General features: G+C 61.6%; 1 protein-coding gene across 1 annotated transcript; it reads right to left on the reverse strand.

Annotated features, from left to right (window-relative positions):
• Nucleotides 1-1,287: 1,287 nt before the first annotated feature.
• Nucleotides 1,288-14,613, reverse strand: B4GALNT4 (beta-1,4-N-acetyl-galactosaminyltransferase 4; the record flags this gene model as incomplete). The annotated part of the gene is made up of 19 exons (XM_039386015.1): nucleotides 1,288-2,153; nucleotides 3,299-3,425; nucleotides 3,798-3,951; nucleotides 4,044-4,116; nucleotides 4,439-4,592; nucleotides 4,682-4,989; nucleotides 5,125-6,331; nucleotides 6,966-7,048; nucleotides 7,311-7,411; nucleotides 7,661-7,770; nucleotides 7,965-8,108; nucleotides 9,520-9,586; nucleotides 10,967-11,045; nucleotides 11,390-11,457; nucleotides 11,749-11,849; nucleotides 12,218-12,308; nucleotides 12,579-12,674; nucleotides 12,755-12,865; nucleotides 14,494-14,613. Coding segments are annotated over 19 exons (3,309 nt in total), but the record flags the coding sequence as incomplete, so codon positions are not given.
• Nucleotides 14,614-21,574: the final 6,961 nt, after the last annotated feature.

Below are 21,574 nucleotides of genomic sequence, written 5' to 3' on the forward strand. Positions count from 1 at the left end.
TGCCTCTGCACCCTGGACAAACCCCAACGCTTTTGCAGTGTCCCCGCAGGGCAGGGAGAGCCAGGGCTGATCCTCCAGGAGTGGGGACCTGCCTGCACCCCGCTGTCACCTGGGGCTTCAAGACCCAGCCCAGGAGAGGCTCCCTGTGGCTCCTGCAATCCCCATGATCCCTGTGTCATCCCATAGCCACAGCTCAGCCACCACCTGAGAAACAAACCCTCCGGCGCTGTGCTGCTGGCCCTGCCCCAAGCAGACACCATCAGCCGGCCCCAAATCGTCCCCAGCATCAGTGGGGATGGCACTGGTGCCACCAGTCCCTCCCAGCACCAGTGGCAGCTCTGGCTTTGGCTGGGCCTAGTGCCCGCTCCGGTGCTGGTGGCTTTTGGAGCTCTCCCAGTTGGGAAGCTGCTGGAAAAGCTGTGCCTAAGGCCAGGCAGGTTTTGGGATGCAACTGGTGGCCTGGGGGGCCATGGGGCCACCCGCTCTCGCCCAGCCACAGACCAGCTCCCGGCGCAGCAGGCACAGCCCTCACCCACAACAAAGCGCTTCCAAAGTGCTGGAAAAAGCAGGGAGCAGGGCAAGGAGAGGGGAGAAACAACCGCTGCCTGCCGGGACAGTCCCCTCCTGGCAGATCCTGGGGCCAAAGGGACCGAATCTGGAATAAAAAGCCCACAGACCGCAGCTGTTTGCTGATGGCACGTGGGTGGCTGAGCCCCCCATGTCCACCCTCACCCCAGACTCTGGGGATGCTCCGAGCGAGCCCGGGGGATGTGGGGGAATGAAACACTCGGGGGGACACTCCGAGGCTGTTTCAGCTCTCCCAGGGGAGCAGCCCAGGGGATCTGGGGGGACAGGGTGACTTGGAGCCCTTGGTAGGCGGGACACAACAGAATCCCCGAGGTGCCACCACAGCCAGGCACGGCCACGGGGAAGCACCAGCGCAGAGCTGGGGCACTGGCGGGCACGGACAAGTGTGCCAGAGTAGGCAGGAGCACACGGAGCCACTCATGGCTCCCCCCTGGCTGCCCTGCCCAGGGCAGCCCCCCATGGAGCCTGTGGGGTGCCGGAGGCTGCCCGGGTGGAGCCCAGGTGTGGGGTGGAGGCTCAGCAAGCCCAGGCATGCGGCTGGGCATTAAAGAGGGTGCCTCCTCCTCCTTCTCCTCCTCCTCCTCCCAGCACAGAACGCTGCTGCCTGCTCTCACCACGGGGAGGGGACCCTTAGGGACCAAGGGACAGAGGCCAACCGGCAACCCTGCCCAGGTGTGGGGATGATGGAGCAGAGGGAAATCCCAGCCAAGACATTGATTTTATTTTTTTAAGAATAAAAAAAAACCAAACCCAAACAGACAAAACTTCCTGAAAACAGCTTCCTACCTTATAATTTCACAGAAATTAGCTTGGAAACGTCATCTGCCCGTACCTGCTGCAGGCTCTGCCCTATCCCCACCCCAGCCCAGCCTCCCCTGGGGCTCTGCCCCCCACCCACATCGTGTCCCCAAATGCAGGGCACAGCCAGACCCTCCTTCCCTCCACAGGGGTTCCACAGGTCCTGGAAGGGGAGCAGGAGCATTAGGGTAGCCCCAGTGGGTTCAGAGCCCCCTCATACCTGTGGGTACCGGCAGCTCCCCCAAAGCTCAGCTCCCCAGCCTGACATAGGGACGAGGTACTTGGTATTTTGGGAGGGACAACAACAGGAAAGGGGCTGCAAAGTGAGCTCCAGTGGGGATCCTGGGTGCCACTATTCCACTTCCATCATCCCCAGTCTGGCACAGCCTCCCAGGACCCAGCACAGCCCCTTGGGACCTGGCCCAGCCCCCCTGGGACCTGCCATCCTGGCACAAAGGAGTTAATAAATTCGTTGCTGACTAAGAAATTAGACCCTTAAGAAAACAAACACCACCCACCTCGGCCCTCCCCGCTCCCCCTTCCCCAGGATAACTGCAGTGGGTGCTGGGGCACCCTCCGTGCCGGCACCAGGGTGTGGCAGTCGGGGACAGGGGGGCACCGGGGTTTTTTGGCTACGGGCCAGGCTCGGGGGCTATTCCTTGGAGGGCTTCTTGCTGCGGGCGTTCCACATGCCGCGCTTGGAGTGGTAGTAGTGGTAAAAGTTCCTGAGGCGCAAGCGCTCCACCTCCAGCCCACTCTGGAGCACCCTGTGGATGGAGGGACGGGGCTCAGGGACGGAGGGACGGGGCTCAGGGACGGAGGGACGGGGCTCAGGGATGGACGGACGGAGGGATGCGGCTCAGGGCATGGATAGACAGAGGGACAGGGCTCAGGGAGGGACGGACAGAGGGATGGGGCTCAGAGATGGATGGACGGGGCTCAGGGCATGGATGGATGGAGGGATGGGGCTCAAGAGATGGATGGACGGGGCTCAGGGCATGGATGGATGGAGGGATGGGGCTCAGGAGACGGATGGATGGAGGGATGGGGCTCAGGAGACGGATGGACGGAGGGACGGGGCTCAGGAGACGGATGGACAGAGGGACAGTGCTCAGGGACAGATGGACGGATGGACGGGGCTCAGGGACGGATGGACGGGGCTCAGGGACGGAGGGAAGGGGCTCAGGGACGGAGGGAAGGGGCTCAGGGACGGAGGGAAGGGGCTCAGGGACGGAGGGAAGGGGCTCAGGGACGGATGGACGGAGGGACGGGGCTCAGGGACGGATGGACGGGGCTCAGGGACGGATGGACGGGGCTCAGGGCATGGAGGAACGGAGGGACGGGGATCAGGAGATGGATGGACAGAGGGACGAGGCTCAGGGCATGGAGGGACAGACGGACGGGGCTCAGGGCATGGAGGGACAGACGGACGGGGCTCAGGGCATGGAGGGACAGACGGACGGGGCTCAGGGCATGGAGGGACAGACGGACGGGGCTCAGGGCATGGAGGGACAGACGGACGGGGCTCAGGGCATGGAGGGACAGACGGACGGGGCTCAGGGCATGGATGGACAGAGGGACGGGGCTCAGGGGATGGATGGACAGAGGGACGGGGCTCAGGGGATGGATGGACAGAGGGACGGGGCTCAGGGCATGGAGGGACAGACGGACGGGGCTCAGGGGATGGATGGACAGAGGGACGGGGCTCAGGGGATGGATGGACAGAGGGATGGGGCTCAGGGGATGGATGGACAGAGGGACGGGGCTCAGGGACGGATGGACAGAGGGACGGGACTCAGGGACGGATGGACAGAGGGACGGGACTCAGGGATGGATGGACAGAGGGATGTGGCCCACGGATGGCTGACCCTGCTTCCTGGGGGCTCAGGGGTTGCAGGACCCCCACGCTCACCTGTCCAGGAGCTCCCAGTCCTCCCCGCCCCAGCGGTCCCGGAACTCCTCCGTGTTCATCCCTCCCACGCGGTCAAAGTCCGACTTGTAGATGCCGAAGAGGCCAAAACCATTCACCTCCCAGTAGCCTGGAGGTGGGGGGAGCAACGAGGTGAGAGGTGGAGGGGACCCCCAAATGCCCGCACCATCCCCTCTGGGCTCTCCCCAGCACCTGGGAGCCATGGGGATTCCCCATCCCAAGCCCTCTTCCCACTGCGAGTCCATCCCCTTCACTGCCACCTCCCGAAGGGGTGCTCTGGGTGACAGCCCAGTTTTGAGGGGCATCACACCCAGCACGCCTCGAGCACCCTTGGGCTTGAATCCCACCTTGCCCGAGCAAAGCAATCCCGTTCTCCCCCACATCCGAGCCCGGCTGTATCCAAACCCTGCACTGCAGCGCCCTTGGGCGGGCAGGGGATGTTTCCTGGCTGGAAAGGGGTCCTGGGTGAGGATCAACACACCGTTGGGCTCCCGGGGGGAGCTGCCACAGCTCAGCCTCATGACGATGGGTGCATAGGCCAGCTTCCCTTCCACGCAGTGCTTCCGGATGCTGTCCAGGATGTTGGGTGGGAAATGGATGTGCAGGTCACAGAGGAACACGATGCTGTGCTCATCCTATGGGAGGGTGAGACACAGGTGGGGGGGATCAAGGCACAACAGCCCCAGGAGAGAAGCCACTGCCAGAGCTGGTCCCTGTCCCCGCTCACCTCCACCATGTCCACACCGGCCTGGAGCCCAGCTGAGCGCTCGAAATTCCCAGTGCGCCGCAGGTACTGGAACCTGGGGAGAGAGGACAGGGCAGGTAGCACTGGAGACAGACGGGGACACAGCCAGGAGGGGGACAGGGACCACCAGCGTGGGCAGGGGGCCTTCTCAGTAAGGGCCAGGTGCTACAGCTCACACCAAGGGTCCCCCTGCAGAGTCACAGGCTCCTGAATCCCCAACTCCGTGTGGAAAACTAGCTTGAATGCCCAAAAACGAGGAAGAGGGAAGGAGCTGTGCGCGTGGGGAGGGAGCAGCAGGTTGTGTGAGCACCTGTCCCACCATGGGGAGCCCTGCAGACCCCCCGAGGCTGCGGGCCAGGACCCGTGCGGGGGGTTACCGGGGCAGCCGGGCGTCCTGCAGGGCCTTCTCCACATCCATGTCCTCGCTGTCGAAGTCCACCAGGATGACGTTGAAGTTGGCGTCCCTCGTAGCCCCGTAGAGGCCGGCCATGTCCGAGATGAACTGCTGGACCCACCGGGCTTGGTTCTTCACTGCCAGAGACACGGCCCTCAGGCTCACGGCGGGGGGGGTTCCCAGAGCACCCCCTTCCCCGGGCAAACCTCGTCCTGCTGCCACCTACCCGGCACCACGAAGTGCACCGTGACGTCCTGCCTCCAGCTGAGCCGCAGGGGCCGGCACAGGACGGGTTTTCCATAGAGGATGCTCCAGGCACTGGGCTGGGGCTCGGTGGCCCCCAGGGCCAGCCCGTCGGGGTTGGCCTCGGCGCTGTCGTCCTGCTTGCCCTGGTGCAGGAGGACGTAGACGTACTCGGAGAGCCTCACCGTGCGCTGGCCCCGCTCCGACAGCTCCAGCTCCAGCAGGTACCGGTTGCCCCGGGCTGTATCCCGGCGCTTCTCCACGTTGATGATCCTCAGGAGGGTGTAGATGCTACAGGGAAAGGAGAAACCTCGAAATCCCCGTCACCCTGAGCTCCGCTTCCCCTGATCCAGGACCCACCGCCCAGCCTGGCGGGGCGCAGGCTCGGCCCCCCAAACTCCTGCTGGCACCCCGCTCCCTCCCTACCCTCCGTTCTTCTCGTTGAGCCTCTCCATGTACTGGGCCACCACGTCCACCACCTCGCTCTCGCTCAGCTGCAGGTTGCCCGACACATTGCAGCGCAGGTCGTTCCAGTCGGAGCGCAGCAGCTCGAAGTCCACGGAGCTGACGCTGAACGTCCGCTGCCAGTTGATGGAGTCCTCCAGCCAGCCCTGCTGCAGCTCCCCCGCCTCGTAGGAGTAGTCAGACACCTCTTCCTCCTCCTCCTCCTCCTCCTCCTCCTGGCCCTTTCCCTCCTCCTGCTGCGACGCCGTTGTTTCCGACATCTTCAGGAAGGATGTCACCCGCGTCCCCTCGGAGGAGTTGTAATCGGCGGTGGGCGCTGTCCTGCCCGGGGCAGGGGTTGTGTCTTCGTGGGTCTCCCTGCTGAAGAGCCCCTCAGTCCCCAGGGCGAGGAGGCCGGGCAGTGCCCGCTGCTTGGGCGGCCGATCCCACCTCCTGCTACCTTTCCGCCTGGCAGGGTCCCTCTCCTTGGAGATGTTGCTCAGGAGCCAGGGGCTCCGGCGGCCGGGGACGGCTCGGAGCTTGCCGAGGGGAATGGGATGCTTCTGAGGGGTCCTGGAGCGGAGGTGGACTCTCTTCAGAGGCTTTGGGTGCAGGAAGATGCCGGGGAAGGCTGGCTCCTGGGCGGGGGCTTTGCGCTTCCCGGGCTGCAGCCGGGTCACATAGACCTTCTCCTGGGCTTTCCGGGGCTTCTTGTCCTCGCTGGGAGCCGCCGGCCTGCTGGGACCCGGCGTTTTGGCTTTGCCACCAAAGATAGGCATGGAGAGGTGGGGCTGGAGGCTCAGGGCCCCGCCGTGCTTTGGAGATGCTGGCAGCCCCAGCTCATCCTCCTCGTCCCCGCCGGGCTCCTGGGGCAGCCAACGGAGTGCCCGTCCCGGGCCTCGTTCCGGCGTGGCATCCTCCTGGCCACGGGGATCCTGGAGGGACACCGGTGGGCTGGAGGTGCTCCACATCCCCAGCTGCCCAGGGGTGCCCACTTCGGCCCGTGCCCGGCCCCGCTTCCGTCGGAAGCTGTAGTAGTCCAGGTCGTCTCCGTAATCCCCGGTGACCGGCAGGGGATCCTTCCCTTTGGCTCCGGGTGCCGGCCCAAAGCTCTGCTCCTTGGCCTCAGGAGGGGGGTCTGTGGGCTCAGGGCTGTCCACTCCTTCCTCCTCATCATCCTCGAGGAAATCTGGGGAGCGAAGGCAGAGATAAACACCCTGAGGCCAAGACAAGGAGGCAGAGCTTGTTCCCAGCAGGAGAGGAACCTACGAGTGGCTGAGGTGAGGGGACCAGAGCTGGGGGCACCAGGGGATACCCACTGGGGCTACCAGGGGATGCCTGTTACCCTCCCCAAACCTCAGCTGCATCTTGGCACCAATCCTACTTCATCTGGGAGCAAACCCGACCTGCCAGGGCTTTGCCAAGCTGCCAACTAACCAAGGCAGGCTCTGAACAGCCTCTGGCTTCTCCACGAGCACCCCCAGGCTCCACGGACACCCCCAGACTCCACACTGGGTCCAGCCCCTGCTGCCCACTGCCCAGGCCAACCCCAGAGATGTGGGTACACAGCTTTGGGGGAGCAGAGAGAGCAAATCCCAACCAAGTGTCCTGCTTCCCACATCCCACAGTGCTCTGTGGCCAAGCCAGGCAGGATGCTCGGAGGGATGCTCAGAGGGATGCTGCTCCACACAGTCCTGCCCTCCTGGAGCCCCCAGCACTGCTGGATGATCCCAATGAGGTGCAGCTCCGAGTGGATGGGCTGCTGGGAGCTCGGCCCCGTGCCCGGCAATCCCACGGCCGGGGGTGGGTGGGGGGTGACTCACTGTCGGGGCTGAGGAAGAGAAACGCTCGGTGCCGCGGATCCTCCTCCTCCTCATCCATCTTCATGTACTTATAGAACCCAAACCTGGGGACGGAGAGGGAAGGTGAGGGCCCGGCGGGAAGGGAGGAGCGCGCCGGCTGCCAAGGGAGCTGGGGTTCCCAAATCTGGGAGCACTGCCAGCGCTCAAGCTGCTACGTGCCTGGGAGATGGGGAAAGAGCCAGCCTGGGGCAGCCCTTCCACGAGGGACAGGGCTTGGGGACACACAGCTGAGGACGCATCATCTCAGTGCTGTTGACACCAGCCCCCTCCGTGTACCACCCCGAAATTCCGGTCCAGAGCACCTACTTTTCCAGGTAGAGGGGGGATTCCCTGTAGAAGCACTTGTTCTCTGTCTCCATGTGAGTGAGGCGTGTGTAGTCGTTGGGGTACACGAATGAGAGGTAGACCTGGGGAGGCAACCGTGCTGTGTCACCCCGAGTCGGGGACCCAAGGCCACCACCGTGGTCCCCCAACACCTCAAACACCCCACAGGGCTTTAACTCCAACCCTCTCAGGCCAGGCTGGGGAAGCTCAGCCCGGCCCTCCAGCGAGGAACACTTTCTCCTGGATTTTAAGCAGCTGGAAACACCCCTGCCCTGGGCCCTGGCGTGTCCCCGTGGGAGTGTGACCCGTCCCCGCCGCAGGGAGACACTCACGAACTGCAGGCCCTGGTAGCGGGCGATGGGGAAATCCTTCACCACGTAGGTGGGGCTGTAGGCACAGGGCACCAGCACGTTCTCCACACGGGAGGCCTCAATGGCAGGGGCTGCGGAGAAGTGGGTGCAGCTCATTCCCAAGCCGTGCCCAAGCTGCTCCAACGAGCCCCCCACGGAGCCCAGCAGACACCTCCGCCCAAGAGATGGGCAGAGCAATGATCCAAGTACTCGTGGCACCCAGGTCCTGCCTTTTTCCTCCCCTGAGCCCCCAGGAATCAGCAAGGATCCCTTCCCAGGCACTTACTGAGGAAGAAGGTGTCCCTGGGGTCAGACTTGAGCATGTCGGCCCCGTGCTCGTCCTGCTGGGCCTCCCAGAGGTGGCTCCCGCTGTGGCTGGCCAAGGTCTGCGGGATGTGCTCCACGTGGTTCATCTTCAGGGACGACTCATCTGCGGGAGAGGGCAGGGGCTGAGCTCCAGGGGCACAACGGGAGCGTCCTCCACGGTGGCCCTTCCCAATCTCTCCAGCGCTCCCACCAAGAGGGTTGGGAGCACTGTGGATTCCTCCTGCTCCCGGGGAAGCCGATGCTGCCCTCCCAGGCATCTCACAGACCCTGTGACTAATCAGCCTAATGATTATTGCATCAGCTAACGAGGACAAGGGCACAGCCTGATCCCAGCCAGGCCACCCAGCCCCAAAAACAAGGGAACGCTCCAGGCTTTAACCCCCAAGGACACAGGGATTCAACCACGGATGCCCTTCCCTGCAGAGGTGCAGGTAACTGCAACATGAGCTGCTTTGCCTCCTCTCCAGGGACGAGGGTGCCATGTCACCCTCAGCCATCAACCAGCCCTCAGGCTCCCACGGGAGCTCACCCTGCTCCGGTCACCTTGGCCGTGCTCCAAGCTGCCTCCCATGGCTGCTCCCTTCCCAGGAAGCCCTGCCTGCTGCAGAGCCATGGGGAAGCAGGAGCCCCCTCCCTGAGCCCCAATTTCTCCTGCCTGGGGCGGGGAAAGGCTTCCCAAATGTCCTCCTACAGCTGGCTGAAGCTGGGCTGGAGCCCCTGGAAAAGCACGAAGGAAGGAACAAAGGAAGGAAGGAGGGAAGGAACTGTGCCTGCTGCTGGCAGCCCCCACACCACAGGGATGGGCTCCCCATGAGTGACCTGGCTTCACCCCAGGGTGCTGCTGGATCCACAGGAACTGGGAAGCAGGAAAGAGAAGCAGAAAGAGCCAGTGCTGACGGACAGCGGTTGGAGAGGGGGATTTATCTGCACGTTATCCATCTCACGGGCACTTGCATCAGCACCACCAGCACCCCTCATCCCTCTTTTCCCCATGGGTCCTGCCTGCCCTCTCCTCCTTATTGACACCTTCCAGAGCAGGAATGATGACCACTCGGAGCGCCGGGGCAGGACCCATCCATCAAGCCCTTTCCCGCTGCCAGGGCGAGGGCAGGAAGCAGAAGATCTATAGATTTAATTAAACCTTGCACCATCCATCCCCAATTACGTGACAGCTCCTCATAACTCAGGGCCAGGCCCGGGAGCCAGTGGGATCTTGGCAGCTGGGATGAAGCTGGAGCACTGGCAGGGCTGTGCTTCCATGGTGTGTTGCCTCCACATCCCGTTTTTAGGAGTCTCAGCTTGCTTCCAGCATCAACCCTGCCCACCACAGCCCTTGCATCCCTCCTTACACTCCGCAAAAGCTCGGGGTGGGGGAGGTGGTTCAGAAGCTGAGATCTCCCTCCAGGATCCAATTTCCCAGGCTCCAGGCTCTGGTGCCATCTCTCCCAGCTTCCAGCACATCCAGCCCCTGGAAAGCTTGCTGGCTGTGGCTGCAGGAGGCACCCGGCCCTTACCTGTGTACAGAGAGATGTAGGAGGAGTCGATCACCTCAAACTTCAAGCTGGGGAGGAAAACTCGCCACTGGGGAAAAATAAAAGGAGACGGGGAATGAGCGGGAGGGTGGCGGGGGGGGGCGGGATGCAGCTGCCCATCCCTGGCATGTCAGGGTGGGTCCTCCCTGTCCACAGCCTTCAGACACTTCCCTGCAGAGGAGGAACAAGGGAGAGGACTGATCCTGCCCCATTGCCTGCCGTTACCCAAAGGGGTTTGGGATTAGCAGGAATCCCTGTGTGGGGGGAAGGCTCCCGGGGGCGGGATACAGGCTCATGTCGCTTCCCTCTGGGATTGCTACACGGCCACCCATGGAAGGACACCTCTCCTCACTCCAGTGCTTCATAAAGGCTTGATTGAAGAGGGTCTTCAGAGCCGACTGCCCTGATTTAACTCCAGCATTTTAAAAGCCAGTCTGGAGCCTTTGTCGGGACAAGCCCTTCAATACCCCCGGGGAGAGACACATCAGGGTCCTGCTTTTGTTGTGGATGCTGTTTGTTGTCTCTTTGTGCACAGCTGAGAGGTTTATCTGCACGGCTGAAAGGCTTCGCTCCCTCCCTCCAGCAAAAACATCCCATCTCGAAAACATCTCCCCCCCCCCCTCGTCTATTTGTTTTCCCCATTATTTGTTTTCCCCCCCAAGAAATGCAGATCTTATCGGGATGGAGGAGATGGGGAGGAGGGAGGCAGCCAGCGAGGAAGGGGTGTTGTCGGCCTCCCCGATGCTTTGCTGGCACCGGTTTGACTCCAGTGATTAATGAGTTCTTGGGAGAAAAGAAACCTTTGCTAACGAGCCAACATCTTCCCCTCCCACCAGCCCCAACCCCTGACACACGCTCCAGGCTTTGCCAGGGCTGCGCTGCCAAGGCAGGCAAGCTCAGATTTGAAACTCATGGTATTCCTAAGGGGAAAAAAAGAAAACAGGGACGTGCTCGATCATCTCGGCCACCTCCCCCACCGCTGACCCCGGGATGCAGCCAGCAAGGTGGGACCTGCCTGCTCCTGATCTCCTTGCCCACGGGAATGGGCTCAGCCCACAGGGACCTCCCCCCTCTGCCAGCCCTCCGGCAGAGGCCAAGGAGGAGGGATCAGGGATGGGAATGGCCACACGACACTGGGAGTCCCGTCACTGCTGGAGCCTGCAGCAAAGGGGCTGCTCCCTTGGCATCCGTGATGGGAGCACAGGGGAGGGACAGCAGGGTCCTCAACTCCCACCAGGAGGAAAGGAGAACAGCAGCTCATGTGTTCCAGCACAGGCTGGAATAGGCAGGGAAACAGTCAGCAACACTGCCTCTGGCAGCCACAGGAGGGGGAAAATCGTGGCTTTGCTCCAGCATAAAGCACTTTAACGCACACCAGGAAAAGCCCTGGCACTGGCTCTTGACAGGATCAGTCCTGGAATTTACTCACCCCAACTTCCACGTGGTCCGAGCCCCGGTCGTCCTGCTTGTGGAGCAGCTCAAAGTAGTAGCGCCGGGAGGACATGAGGCTGCAGGGGAGGGGACACAGAGGTCACGTCCCCTCAGGGAGCCCTGTCAGAGGGGACATCCTGGGACACCCTCCCTGTCCTGCCCACAGGTGAGTGAACCTTCCTGGAGAGCTGAGGAGCTTCAGGAGATCAGGGAGGACATCAGGTGGTCTCCTCCTTGTCATTTGCAGCCCCCAGCACCTTCAAACCATGGATTTGGGGCCCAGCCCAGCCCCCATATGCCTTTTGGGAAGGGACCACGGCCAGAGGCTCCTCCCAGGGAGCAGCCAGTGCTCAGAGCCAGCAATCCCATCTGCCCGATTCCATCCCCATGGGATGGGCAGCGGGAGCAAGGACACACTCACCGCAGGGGCTTGGAGACTTGGGAGCTGAATTTGGTGAACTCTCCCGGCGCCGTCCACTCAGTGCCAAGCTGGGAAGGAAGGAGCAGCGTGAGAGCACCAGGACACCACCCCAAAGCCCACCAGCTTCCCATTGTAGGAGCTGACACCAGGAAAATGCAGGAGCAAACATTAAATCTCTTATTCTGGGACATAAGCTGGTCTTTGGCAGCTCCAGCCAGGATAGGACCAAGGGGCAGATGGTCCTTTGGAAGCCAAACCAGGCTTGGCCAGGGGCAGGGAAGGGGCTGGGCTGAAATAGCCCGGCATTCCCTTTCCCCTGGAGCAGGGAAAGGCAGGGAGGTGACACCGACAGCACAGACCTTGCCCACGAATGCAGCCAGCCGGGAATTGGAGGGGCTGTCGTCAGAGCTGAGCCAGAACTCCGAGTTGTCATCCGATGCCACAGAAAACTGGAAATCCCCTGCGGAGAGCCAAGGAGAGGGTTGGCACGGAGGGACACAGGGACTCTGGTGGCATGGGCTCAGTCCCAGCGCCTCGTGGGGAGATGGGGAAACTGGGATGGATGGATGGATGGATGGATGGACGGACAGAAGGGATGGAGCCACACCCAATCCCACATGATGGCTCTGTCCTGGATGGGAGCAGGGCTTCATCACCTCCCTTCAACACAACCAGGGAAAAGGGTCTTTGTTCCCAAAAAACCCTGGGAGCCACGGTTTGAGGACTGTCTCCAAAAGCCTTTCCGTCCTCACGTGGCTCAAGAAGGAGGAAGGAGGCAGCTTTTCCACATCACTGCACGGGAGGGAAAGGCCAAGCTCCACCACTCACCATCCTTGAAGGGGTGGATGTAGCCAAAAATCCTCAGCCCGTAGTTCTTCCACTTGGGTGACACCGCCAGCTTCTTCACCGTGGTGCGGGTCTGCGGAGGAGGCAGGCAGGGAGCCATGGACACTCCATGCCTCGCTCCCACACCACCCAGCCCACCTCCTCTGTGCCAGCCTGGGGTCCCTCCCACCTCCTGGCACAGAGGGGACGTGGAGGTCCCATCACCACCTTCCATCCCTGCTCTGCTTGGAATCACCGAACCCCGCAAGCAAAGGTCTCGAGGACCAGTGGAGACCCAGCAGCAGCCAGGGAGGGGTGGGTGGGCCCCTCCCTCCGACCCATCATGGCCTGGCCTGGGACTCACGTGGGGAAAGAGCGGGAAATGGAGGTTCTTCCTCAGGTGCCTCACGGCCCCACCGCACCAGTCCTCGAAGACGTGCAAGTTTGCCCTCCCCTTGTACTGTGGGAAAAGAGAGGGAGGTGAGCAGGGGGTCCCTCCCCCTCCTCCAGCACCTCCTTGGCTGCTCCCTGTCCACCTACCTGCTCGTTCCAGGGCAAAGCTTGCTTGGTCAGGTTGAGTTTGGGGTGGGTGGCGGCTCGGTCGGAATGTTGGCCTCTGGAAAACCAGCCATCCACATCCTGCCCATCGTTCTGCCAAGGAAGCAGGGGGAGAGGTGAGATGGGGGGTCAGGGCCAGCCTGGCCGTGGTGCAGGAAGTCTCCATACCATCTGTGGTGAGGCCCTGGCACAGGCTGCCCAGAGAATTTGTGGCTGCCCCATTCCTGGAAGTGTCCAAGGCCAGGCTGGATGGAGCAACCTGGTTTAGTGGAAGGTGTCCCTGCCCATAGGAGGGGGGTGGAACTGGATGGGCTCTAAAGTCCCTTCCAACCCAAACCATTCCGGGATTTTATGATCTAAACATCTCACTTTGGATGTTGAGCATGGCCAAACCAAGGTGAAACATTTCACAGCTCACAGCAAAGGAAAGCAGGAGGAGGCACAAAAATATTGGCAAGGTGTCCCAGGCAGCAGTTTCAAAATGCTCCAGCTCTGCTTGTTTCCCTTCCTCTGCCGAAACTTCTCCAAAACAGCGAGTTTTCTGTCCATCTAAAATGTTTGTCTGGTCTGAGGGGCTGCTGGAAATGGAACATTTTGGACTCCATCTCCAAAAGAGCAGAGGTGATCTCTGTGTCCTGAGCAGTGGAAGCAGGATGTCTCTCCACTCCCTCTCTTCCTTTAAAGGGGATTAGGTTAATCCCATTGCTTGTGTCTTGTAATTTAGAGGGATTAAGTGAGCATTCACCTACCCCCAGCTTGCTGAGAGGGTGACAGGTGGCAAGGAAGAGCCAGGCACTTCTGGAGCCCCTCCAGAGCATCCTCCTCTTCCTCAGCCCCACCCAGAGCATCCTCCTCTTCTACAGCCAGGGAAATAATTAGCCAAGTGCCTAAATAAACTCATTAATGTCTCGGAGGAGGGAGCGGTGCCCTTGGAAAATGTTCCAAGGGAGGTTTTTGTGCCACACTCACTGGAAGGATTCGCCCTCCTCCCAGGAAAAGCTGAGATGTGATTCCTGCTGTGCCCTCCATCCTCACCCAGCATCAGCCTGGGCCTCCTCCAGGCACCTCGGGCTCCCCCTTTGTCCCTCTGTCCCCCATTTCTGAGGAGCAGCAGCTCAGCAGCGTTGGGATGGGGCAGGGGACACCCCATGGCTTTCCCCTCCCACCTTCCCACCTGGCTGCCCTGCCCTGAGGCCTTTAGGTGACAACTGGTCGGGCAGGGGCTTGGTGACACGTTGGGGGATGAATGGACAGCAGGGTGTCTTCGTGGCTACAATTCCAAGTGCCTCCTGGGCCGTAGGCAAGGAGAGATCCCCCCTCCAGCCTCTGCTTGGAAGCTCCACTTGGGGTGTACTGGGCCCAGTCCGGGGCTCCCCAGTCCAGGATAGAGGTTGGCAGGATGGAGCAGAGGACACAGGAGAAGGTGGTTTCGCCCAGCAAAGCTGGAATTGCAGAGCAGACGAAGCCAGACCCTTCTCAGGGGGAGCCTAGTGACAGGGCAGAGGCACGTGGAGCAGGGTATGGGAGAGCTGGTGGGATATCCCACCCAGTTCAGTGGGATACTGGGGGGTTTTATCCACCGTGAGGGCTGATGGGCAGAACCAGAGGCTGTACCCTCCCAGTCCTCGGATCCCCTCAGCTGGACAAGGCTCGGAGCACTCTGCTCTTGGACCGGTGACCTCCACATTCCCGTTCCCACCCCGCGCTCCGCTCCCTGTTACCATCGGATCCTCCTCGCGGCTCTCGCTGGAATCCTCGGCTTTCCTGCGCCGCGCCGGGGCTGCCGCCGGCCTCCTGCCAGGATCCGTCACCTCCCCCGGCCTCTCGCCATCTGGGTGGGAGCAGAGGAGGGGTCAGAGCACGGCCCCCCGCCCCAGCACCGCTCCTCTCTCGGGGACACCCCTCTCCCTGGCACTGGGAAGGGCAGGCGCTGGCACCGCCCGCTGCTCCCAGGGGACCGGGACACGGAAAGGGGGGTGACGCTGGGGGGCTCTGGCTGCGATTCTCCTCATTACATTTGCACTGAGCAGCTTTGCAGCAGCTCAGCAGCAAGTTTAATTACACACACCCCCCCCGCAGCTCCCGGTCCTTTACGTTAAGAGATGCCGGGATAAGCTCCCGAGGGTCTCACTCCCCACCCATCCTCAGGGATGCATCCCAGCTCCCTGCCCCTCCAGCCCCCAGCTCTCCCGCAGCATCCCACAGCTCTGCCCAGAGCACACCGGCCCCGAACCCCCAGACATGATCCCCCCAAAAACCACCTTCCCCCCCCAGCCCCGCGTTAACGCCGAGCCCTCGCTCCCGGCCCCGGCGGCTTTGTCACCGTGCGCTGTGCTGATTATCCCCAACCTCCGACTGCCCCCCGCAGCTCCCGCCCCTTTTCCTTGGGCAGGGAATTTTAAACCAGCCCCCTCCCCCCAAAAGAATGGTGCAGACTTGGAAAAGACGTTAGTTATTTGGGGGGGGAGGGCACGTCCTCTTTGTCTGCCGCCCCAAAACCCGGTGGGACGGAGGGAGTCGGTGGTTCAACCAGCGCTGCCGGTGGACGGCTCGGCCCCACGGTTCAACCCGCAAGAGAGGGAACCTCCAGGCAATGCTCGGAGAGGTGGCTGTCCCAAAGCCACCGCCACGAGCACCTGTGAGCCCCCCCCCCCCAAAAACCAGCCACCCCCATACGGCAATGAGGGGGAGCCTCAGATGCACCGAGCAGCGACCCCGGCCACGGGCATCGCAGAAAAGGGGTCACCGACCCCCTCCCAAGGGTCTGGTGCGACGTCCCCATCCCTCCACACCCTCCTTCCCCCCATCAGCAAGTCGTGGGGCCTCCCACCTCTCAGACTGGAACAGCCTCAGCAGCTGCCACAGCCGAGGAGGGGCTCGGAATGCCCGGAGCCCCCCACCACACGCCTCCCACGCCATTAGTATTCCAGTGGCTGCACAGCCGGTGTCTCCTTGGAGATGGCAGCACAAATCCCATCCCCACGGCAGGGACAGGAAATTAAGCTCTAAAGCCCCTTCTTCTGCTCTCGGCCATTCTTCAGCCGCTGGCAGCCCCGACCGGCTCCTGGCAGCTCCCCCACCCGGCTCCATCCCTGCATCCTTCCTCCCTCCGCGAGGAGGGTGATGGGGAGCAGGCAGGACTGGAGCCAGCACTCATCTCCTCCACTCCCAGACTCCCCATCACTCCTAGGATGCTCCTGCCGCCACAGGCAGTGGAATTAAAGCCGCTCCCTGGCTGTGCTGAGGCTGCAGACGCTGCTGCTCCACAGACATCATTCCCCCCATGCTGCTCTGTGGATTAATCACGGCCACGAGGAGTTCAACGCTCCCAAGGGACCTGCCCGGGGGTGGGATGCAGCCCTGGCTCTGTGGTACCCACACAGGGAGTCTCTCCCAGCCTTGGAGGAGATAAGCCTGCCTCCCGTGGGATTTGCCAGCACCATCCCTGGCTGCATCCACAGGGATGCCTGGATGTGAACACCTCACCTCATTCTCCTCCAGGCACCGTGCTGGGACTGGGCCCAGCTGCAAGGCACTGGAGGAGAGAACTGGGGGAAGATTGTTGGATATAAACTAGAGCAAAGGGGGGAAAAGCCACGAGGTAATCCAGGCTGGGCAGGCTCATCCTTGGACCCAAAGCCACAAGCCCCCTGCTCAGCCCCCATCCCTTCCGAGGGGCTCCCACATCCCGGGAGGAGCGAAAGCACCAGCAAAGCCCCTGGAAAAGCTTCCAGGCTTCCATGCCAACCTTCATTCCCTGGCAATTTAAGCATCAAAGAGGAAAGTGAAGGGTGGCCTGAGTCAAACACCCAACTGCTGGTCAGGCTGTGGGGAACTGGGAACCAGGGAAGCAGTGCCATTGGGATAAGGGGTGGGGAAGGGCAGCACCTTGTGCCAACGAGCTCCCAAAAAACCAGAGTCCCTTTGGTCTGAACCACAGCCCTGCAGGAGTGGGCCAGGGGGAGGAGAAGAGGAGGAAGAAGGCAAGGAACTGGAAGTGTTCCAGTTCCTCCCAGCATCCTCACAGCCCATAAGCTGTACCCAGCATCCCACAGGAATGCACAGGAGCACTGCTGCATCCATTCCCTCGGCCAGGCTCCCTCAGGGACCAGAAAGGACAGGCGAGGGACCGGGGAAGGCCTGAGGACGAGCAGGGACCCGCTGGCTGCAGGATGGAGATGCTCAGGGAGAGAATGGAAGCACTAAAAGCCCTTCCCTGGAGCGAGGCTGATGCTTTGGGAGCAGCAAGGAGGGGGCAGGAGGCACAGACCATCGCAGGAACCACCTCTGAGTCACAGCAGCCTCCAGACAGGGAGCCAGGGCCAGGATGCTCATCCTTGGGATGAGGCCACGGGCGTGAGGGACCCACATGGGAGATGCCTCCCAGGGCAGAAGCGACTCCCCGTTACCACAGCCCCATAACCCAGCTCCAAACCCCCTGTGCTGCGCCGGGAAGCACAGAGAGCCTTTCACACCCCACCTCCTGCCTCCCACCTCCTCCTCCTCCTCCTCCCCAGCCCCGAAAACACAGCCCCTTTCTTCCATCGGCTTTCGGAGCCGGGGTTTCTCCTGGCCCCTTTCCAAGCCCTGCGACGGGGGAGCGAGGTGACACTTACACCCAGACACAGCTGCAGCAGAGGTGGCAGAAGTGGCAGCGCCTTTGGGGAACCCACAGATTTCATTCCCAAAATTTTTGCGGCGCAGGCACAGCCTCGGAGCGGGAGCATCCCCGCACAAACCTCCTAACTAGATATTAGGTGATTATAATTAGCCAGCAAGGAATCAATATCACAAACCCCCCCTTCCAGTGCCACAAAAACACGGTGCTGCCCACCGGGAAGAAATCCTGGAGCTGCCAGCGGTGTTGCCTGCTCCATGACAGCCCTCTCAGCTGGAGCAATGGAAATTCATTTGGAATTGCTCTGGCTGGCAAAGGAGCTGCCATAAGACCCCTCAGGCTGACAAACACCTGCCAGGAGAGGTGGCCCCGACACTTCCACACTTGGCTCAGGGTCCCAAATCCCTCCTGGGCATCGAAAACCCCCAGATCTCCCCCATTTCCTTCACTATGCATCCAGTGCCCCGAAGTGAGCTGGAGCAACTTCCACAGGACCCTGCCCCCTCCCAACAACAGGGATGATGCTCACTCACAGCACTGAGCACAAAGATTTTCCTTCCTGGGATGCCACCTCTGGAGAAGGTCCCTGTGAAATGCTGGGAATTTTAGGGTGTGTTTCATCCCAACAACATTCCAGCCTCCGAGCTCTGCATTGCCTGTGGGGTTGCCATCCCACTTCCAGCTTTCCAGCCTGTTCCAACCAGCACCTGGTTTATCCCCACCAGCCCTAGGGGCTTCTAACCTGGCACTGGGACCCTGTGCCAAGGCAGGTCCAGCCAGGGAAAACAGCCTTTCCCAACAGGGATAGGAGAGTGGGGCAATGCCAGGAGAAAGGAAAGCAGCTGCCTCACAAACCCCGCTGCCCTTCTTCTTCAAAGGGCTCTTCTCATCCTCTTCCTTTCCTACCTGCTCCCAGCATCCCAGACCAAAGGAATGAACCCCACGGCAGATTGTGGTGCTCCAAACTTCCAATTAAAATCAAAGGATCTGCCAAGACAGATCCCAAAGGGACACGTTTTCCCCCCACAGCTCGGGGACACACACCTGAGTGTCACCCCAAACCTTCTCCCTCTTGCTTTCCCTGTGTGTGGCAACCCCGAGAACGGGTCCCTTGAGGACAGGGCACAGAGCATCCATCCCATCTGGGGGGAGCAGGAGTTTTGGGAGCCCTCTGGACCATGGCAGAGGGGTATCCCTGTTCCCACTTCCCCGGCCCCAGATCATGCCATGTCCAGCAGGCAGAGAGAGGCCTGGCTGAGTTTTCCACCCCAGACAGCCCCGTTTCATCCACGAACTGGCTCCAGCACCCCCAGCACCCATCCTATGCTCCCTCAATCCCAAAAGCCTCCCAAAACCCAGCTCCAGCACCGCCAACACCCCCCCGCCCCTTGCTGAATCCCAGCCCCACACCTCCACACTAAGAGCCACTTTAGGGTTTCATTATAATTTTTTTCCTTCTTCTGCTGTCTTTTTTTTTTCCCCAATCCTTTTTCCTCCCCTTTCCACCTGGTGCACCAGCGTTTCCACCCCATTGGCTCGGAGCTGTTTCCAGCCGGGAGAGCACCGTAATGGCCTCATTATTTCCGATGAGGAATCCGTGTGTTCAATTAGGCAGAGGAGGGTAATTATCTGCTTGGAGAAGATCAGGGAAGGAGGGGGGTGCTTTAGCAGGGACCAGCACAGCTCCCAGCTGAGCCCCTGGATGCTCCAGCTCCACGTGTCACCACCGGCTGGGCTGAGGGGACACGGAGACCCCCGGGATAATTCCCCCCTGTGCCTTCGTTGTGCTCCCAACCCCACTTGGCTGGATCTTCCCCTCTTTACACCCCCCAGAGCCACCTAAAAGCCTCGTGCCCTTGCACCTGCAGCTTCCAGAGCGTCCAGCTGCTCGCTGACACTCACTTTAATGAGTAATTAACCTTTTTCCTTCGTAATTAACCAGGCAGCACCCCCGGCACAGACGAGCCCTGGCTCACAGTGGCCAAATCCAAGAGTCATCTCCAAACTCCTTTTGGTGCACAGACCCTTGGGGTGATGCTCTCCCCCAAAACTCACCCTTAAACCCTCGCCCCAAGCTGTCTTGTTCACCCCCCCCACACCCCCGACCCCCCACCACCGTTTATATCTGTTATTCCTCCTTTTTTTTTTTCCACTCCATTTGACAGTTTTCCAACTAAACCACTCCCTGGCTCTCCCTCCCCGGCAGCAGCAGGATAAGGGTCCCTCTGTGCATGGCCAAACCCTTCCCCAGCCTCCATTTGACCCCTTTTCCATCACCTCGTGTCCAAAGAGGCTCAGTGGGACCAGAGCTCTGGCTTTGCCACACCTTCACCCTGGTTTCAGGCACCCACTGGAAAATCCCAGTGCAAGGAGCAGCGTCTCCCTGGAGTCCTGTCCCAGACAGCTGGGTCCAACCCTGGCGAGGCCCAGCTTTCCCTGGGGAATCACCCACCTCTCCACAGCCCAGCTAGAGAAGGTGCCCGTGTTCCCCACGGCACACGGCAGCCCAGAGCCATCACCAGGCCCGTGGCAAACGCTGCTGGAGCACCAGGCATTTCCCAAGCCAGGATCCCCCTGTGCCATCCTCGTCCTACGGGCACCTTCCCATCTCCCTCCCCACCTCCCACAGACCCTGCTCTCCCCCAGAGCCGGAGCTGGGGCCGGGCATCTCCTCGCTTCCACAGCAAACCCCGTGGCTTCCCCTTGGAGCTTCCCCTTGGAGCATCCCGAGGGGCGGGCTGGGATGCAGGACACGTAGGGAGGAGGTGGGGAGAGCAAGGATAGGCACCTGCCAGGTTCAGCACCTGCAAACACCCCGGCACACGGCACTGCTGTGCATCCTCCCTGCAGGAAGAGCCCGGCTCACCCTCGTGCCGCTGCACCCCGACATCCGGAGGGACCCCGATCCATGGTTTTCCCAGCTAGTCATCCACAGGGATGGTGATCCCACGCCATTTCCCCCCCACCCACCCGAGGCTGCTGATCCCGACAAGAGGCCGGACACGGCCCTTCCAAACACTGGAGGCATGGGATAACCACAGGGACATGGGGTAGCAGCTTGGGGACAGCCCCTCTGGATAACTGGGAACACAGAGCAGTGGCTCGGAGATAACGGGAACACAGGGCAGCCCCCAGGGACAAGCCCTCGGGCACAGCCGCAGGGATAACAGCGGGAACACAGGTCTGGGATAACGGGATAACCCCTCGGGGACAGCCGCAGGCACACGGGGCACACTCTGCCCCTTTCCCACCAAGGAGGACCCCGCGGGGAGCCGGGACCCGGCAGCCCCCGGTGTCCCCCCCTCCCTCCGAGGCGACGTTCAGCCGCCTCATTTCCTGCCTCGCTCGTTCGCATTATCCCGATTTCCCGATTTTACCACAAAGGCCCGAAAATTTGCAGGATCATCCTCCCGCTCCGGTCGGAAACTTTGGGGTTTCCAGCCGAGAGGCTTCGCCAGCCCCCGGGGGCCGCTCCGACCCACTCGGGAAAAGCCTTTTCCTCCCTCAATAGCCGCTAAACCCCGTTTCCTTCCCATTTTTTTTAGGGCAAAACGGGCTGGGCGAGGTCAGTCCCACCAGGAACGCTACGGCTTAAGTTTTCGCCGGGCAAATATTCCCTGCCGCTTTGTGCTTCCCGAGCAGCCCCCGGGGGTCAGCGAGGGGAAAACCCGGGAGCAATTGGGCACGAAGCCGAACCGTGGGGCACCTGCCCCTCCGGCTCATCCCTGCGGAGCATCCCGGAATCCATCCCGGCTCTGGCCAAGGGCGGGAGGAGGAAGGAATTTATTTTTTTTTTTTACAGTAGAGAAGCACCGGCTGAAAAAGTGTTGGGATGGGATGGGGAGGGTTGGAAAGGAATGGGAACGTTTGGAAGGAAGGGATTACCCCTTCCAACAGCGACGAGCGGCTATAAATGGCCTCTTTGTCATCGCAGCCAAGGCAGCGGGTGGAAAAATGAGGACGGAGCCGCTCGAGGGGGGACAATGAACCCCCCGGCCGGTTTGGGGGCCCTCCTGGGTCTCCCATTCTCCCGAAGGTGCAATGCCGGGGCTCGGAGGCCACGGAGGGGTCCCGCTCACCCCAAACCCACCCGGGTGATGCGGGACATTAAGGCAGCGCTGGGAACGGGGCGTCCCAGTCTTGAGGGGGTGCTCTGGGAGCCCGGCGAGGCGGGGGATCCCACC

Source organism: Pipra filicauda, unplaced genomic scaffold (genome assembly GCF_003945595.2).
Source record: "Pipra filicauda isolate LSUMZ 115617 unplaced genomic scaffold, ASM394559v2 scaffold45_size4122338_pilon, whole genome shotgun sequence".
Lineage (NCBI taxonomy): Eukaryota > Metazoa > Chordata > Aves > Passeriformes > Pipridae > Pipra > Pipra filicauda.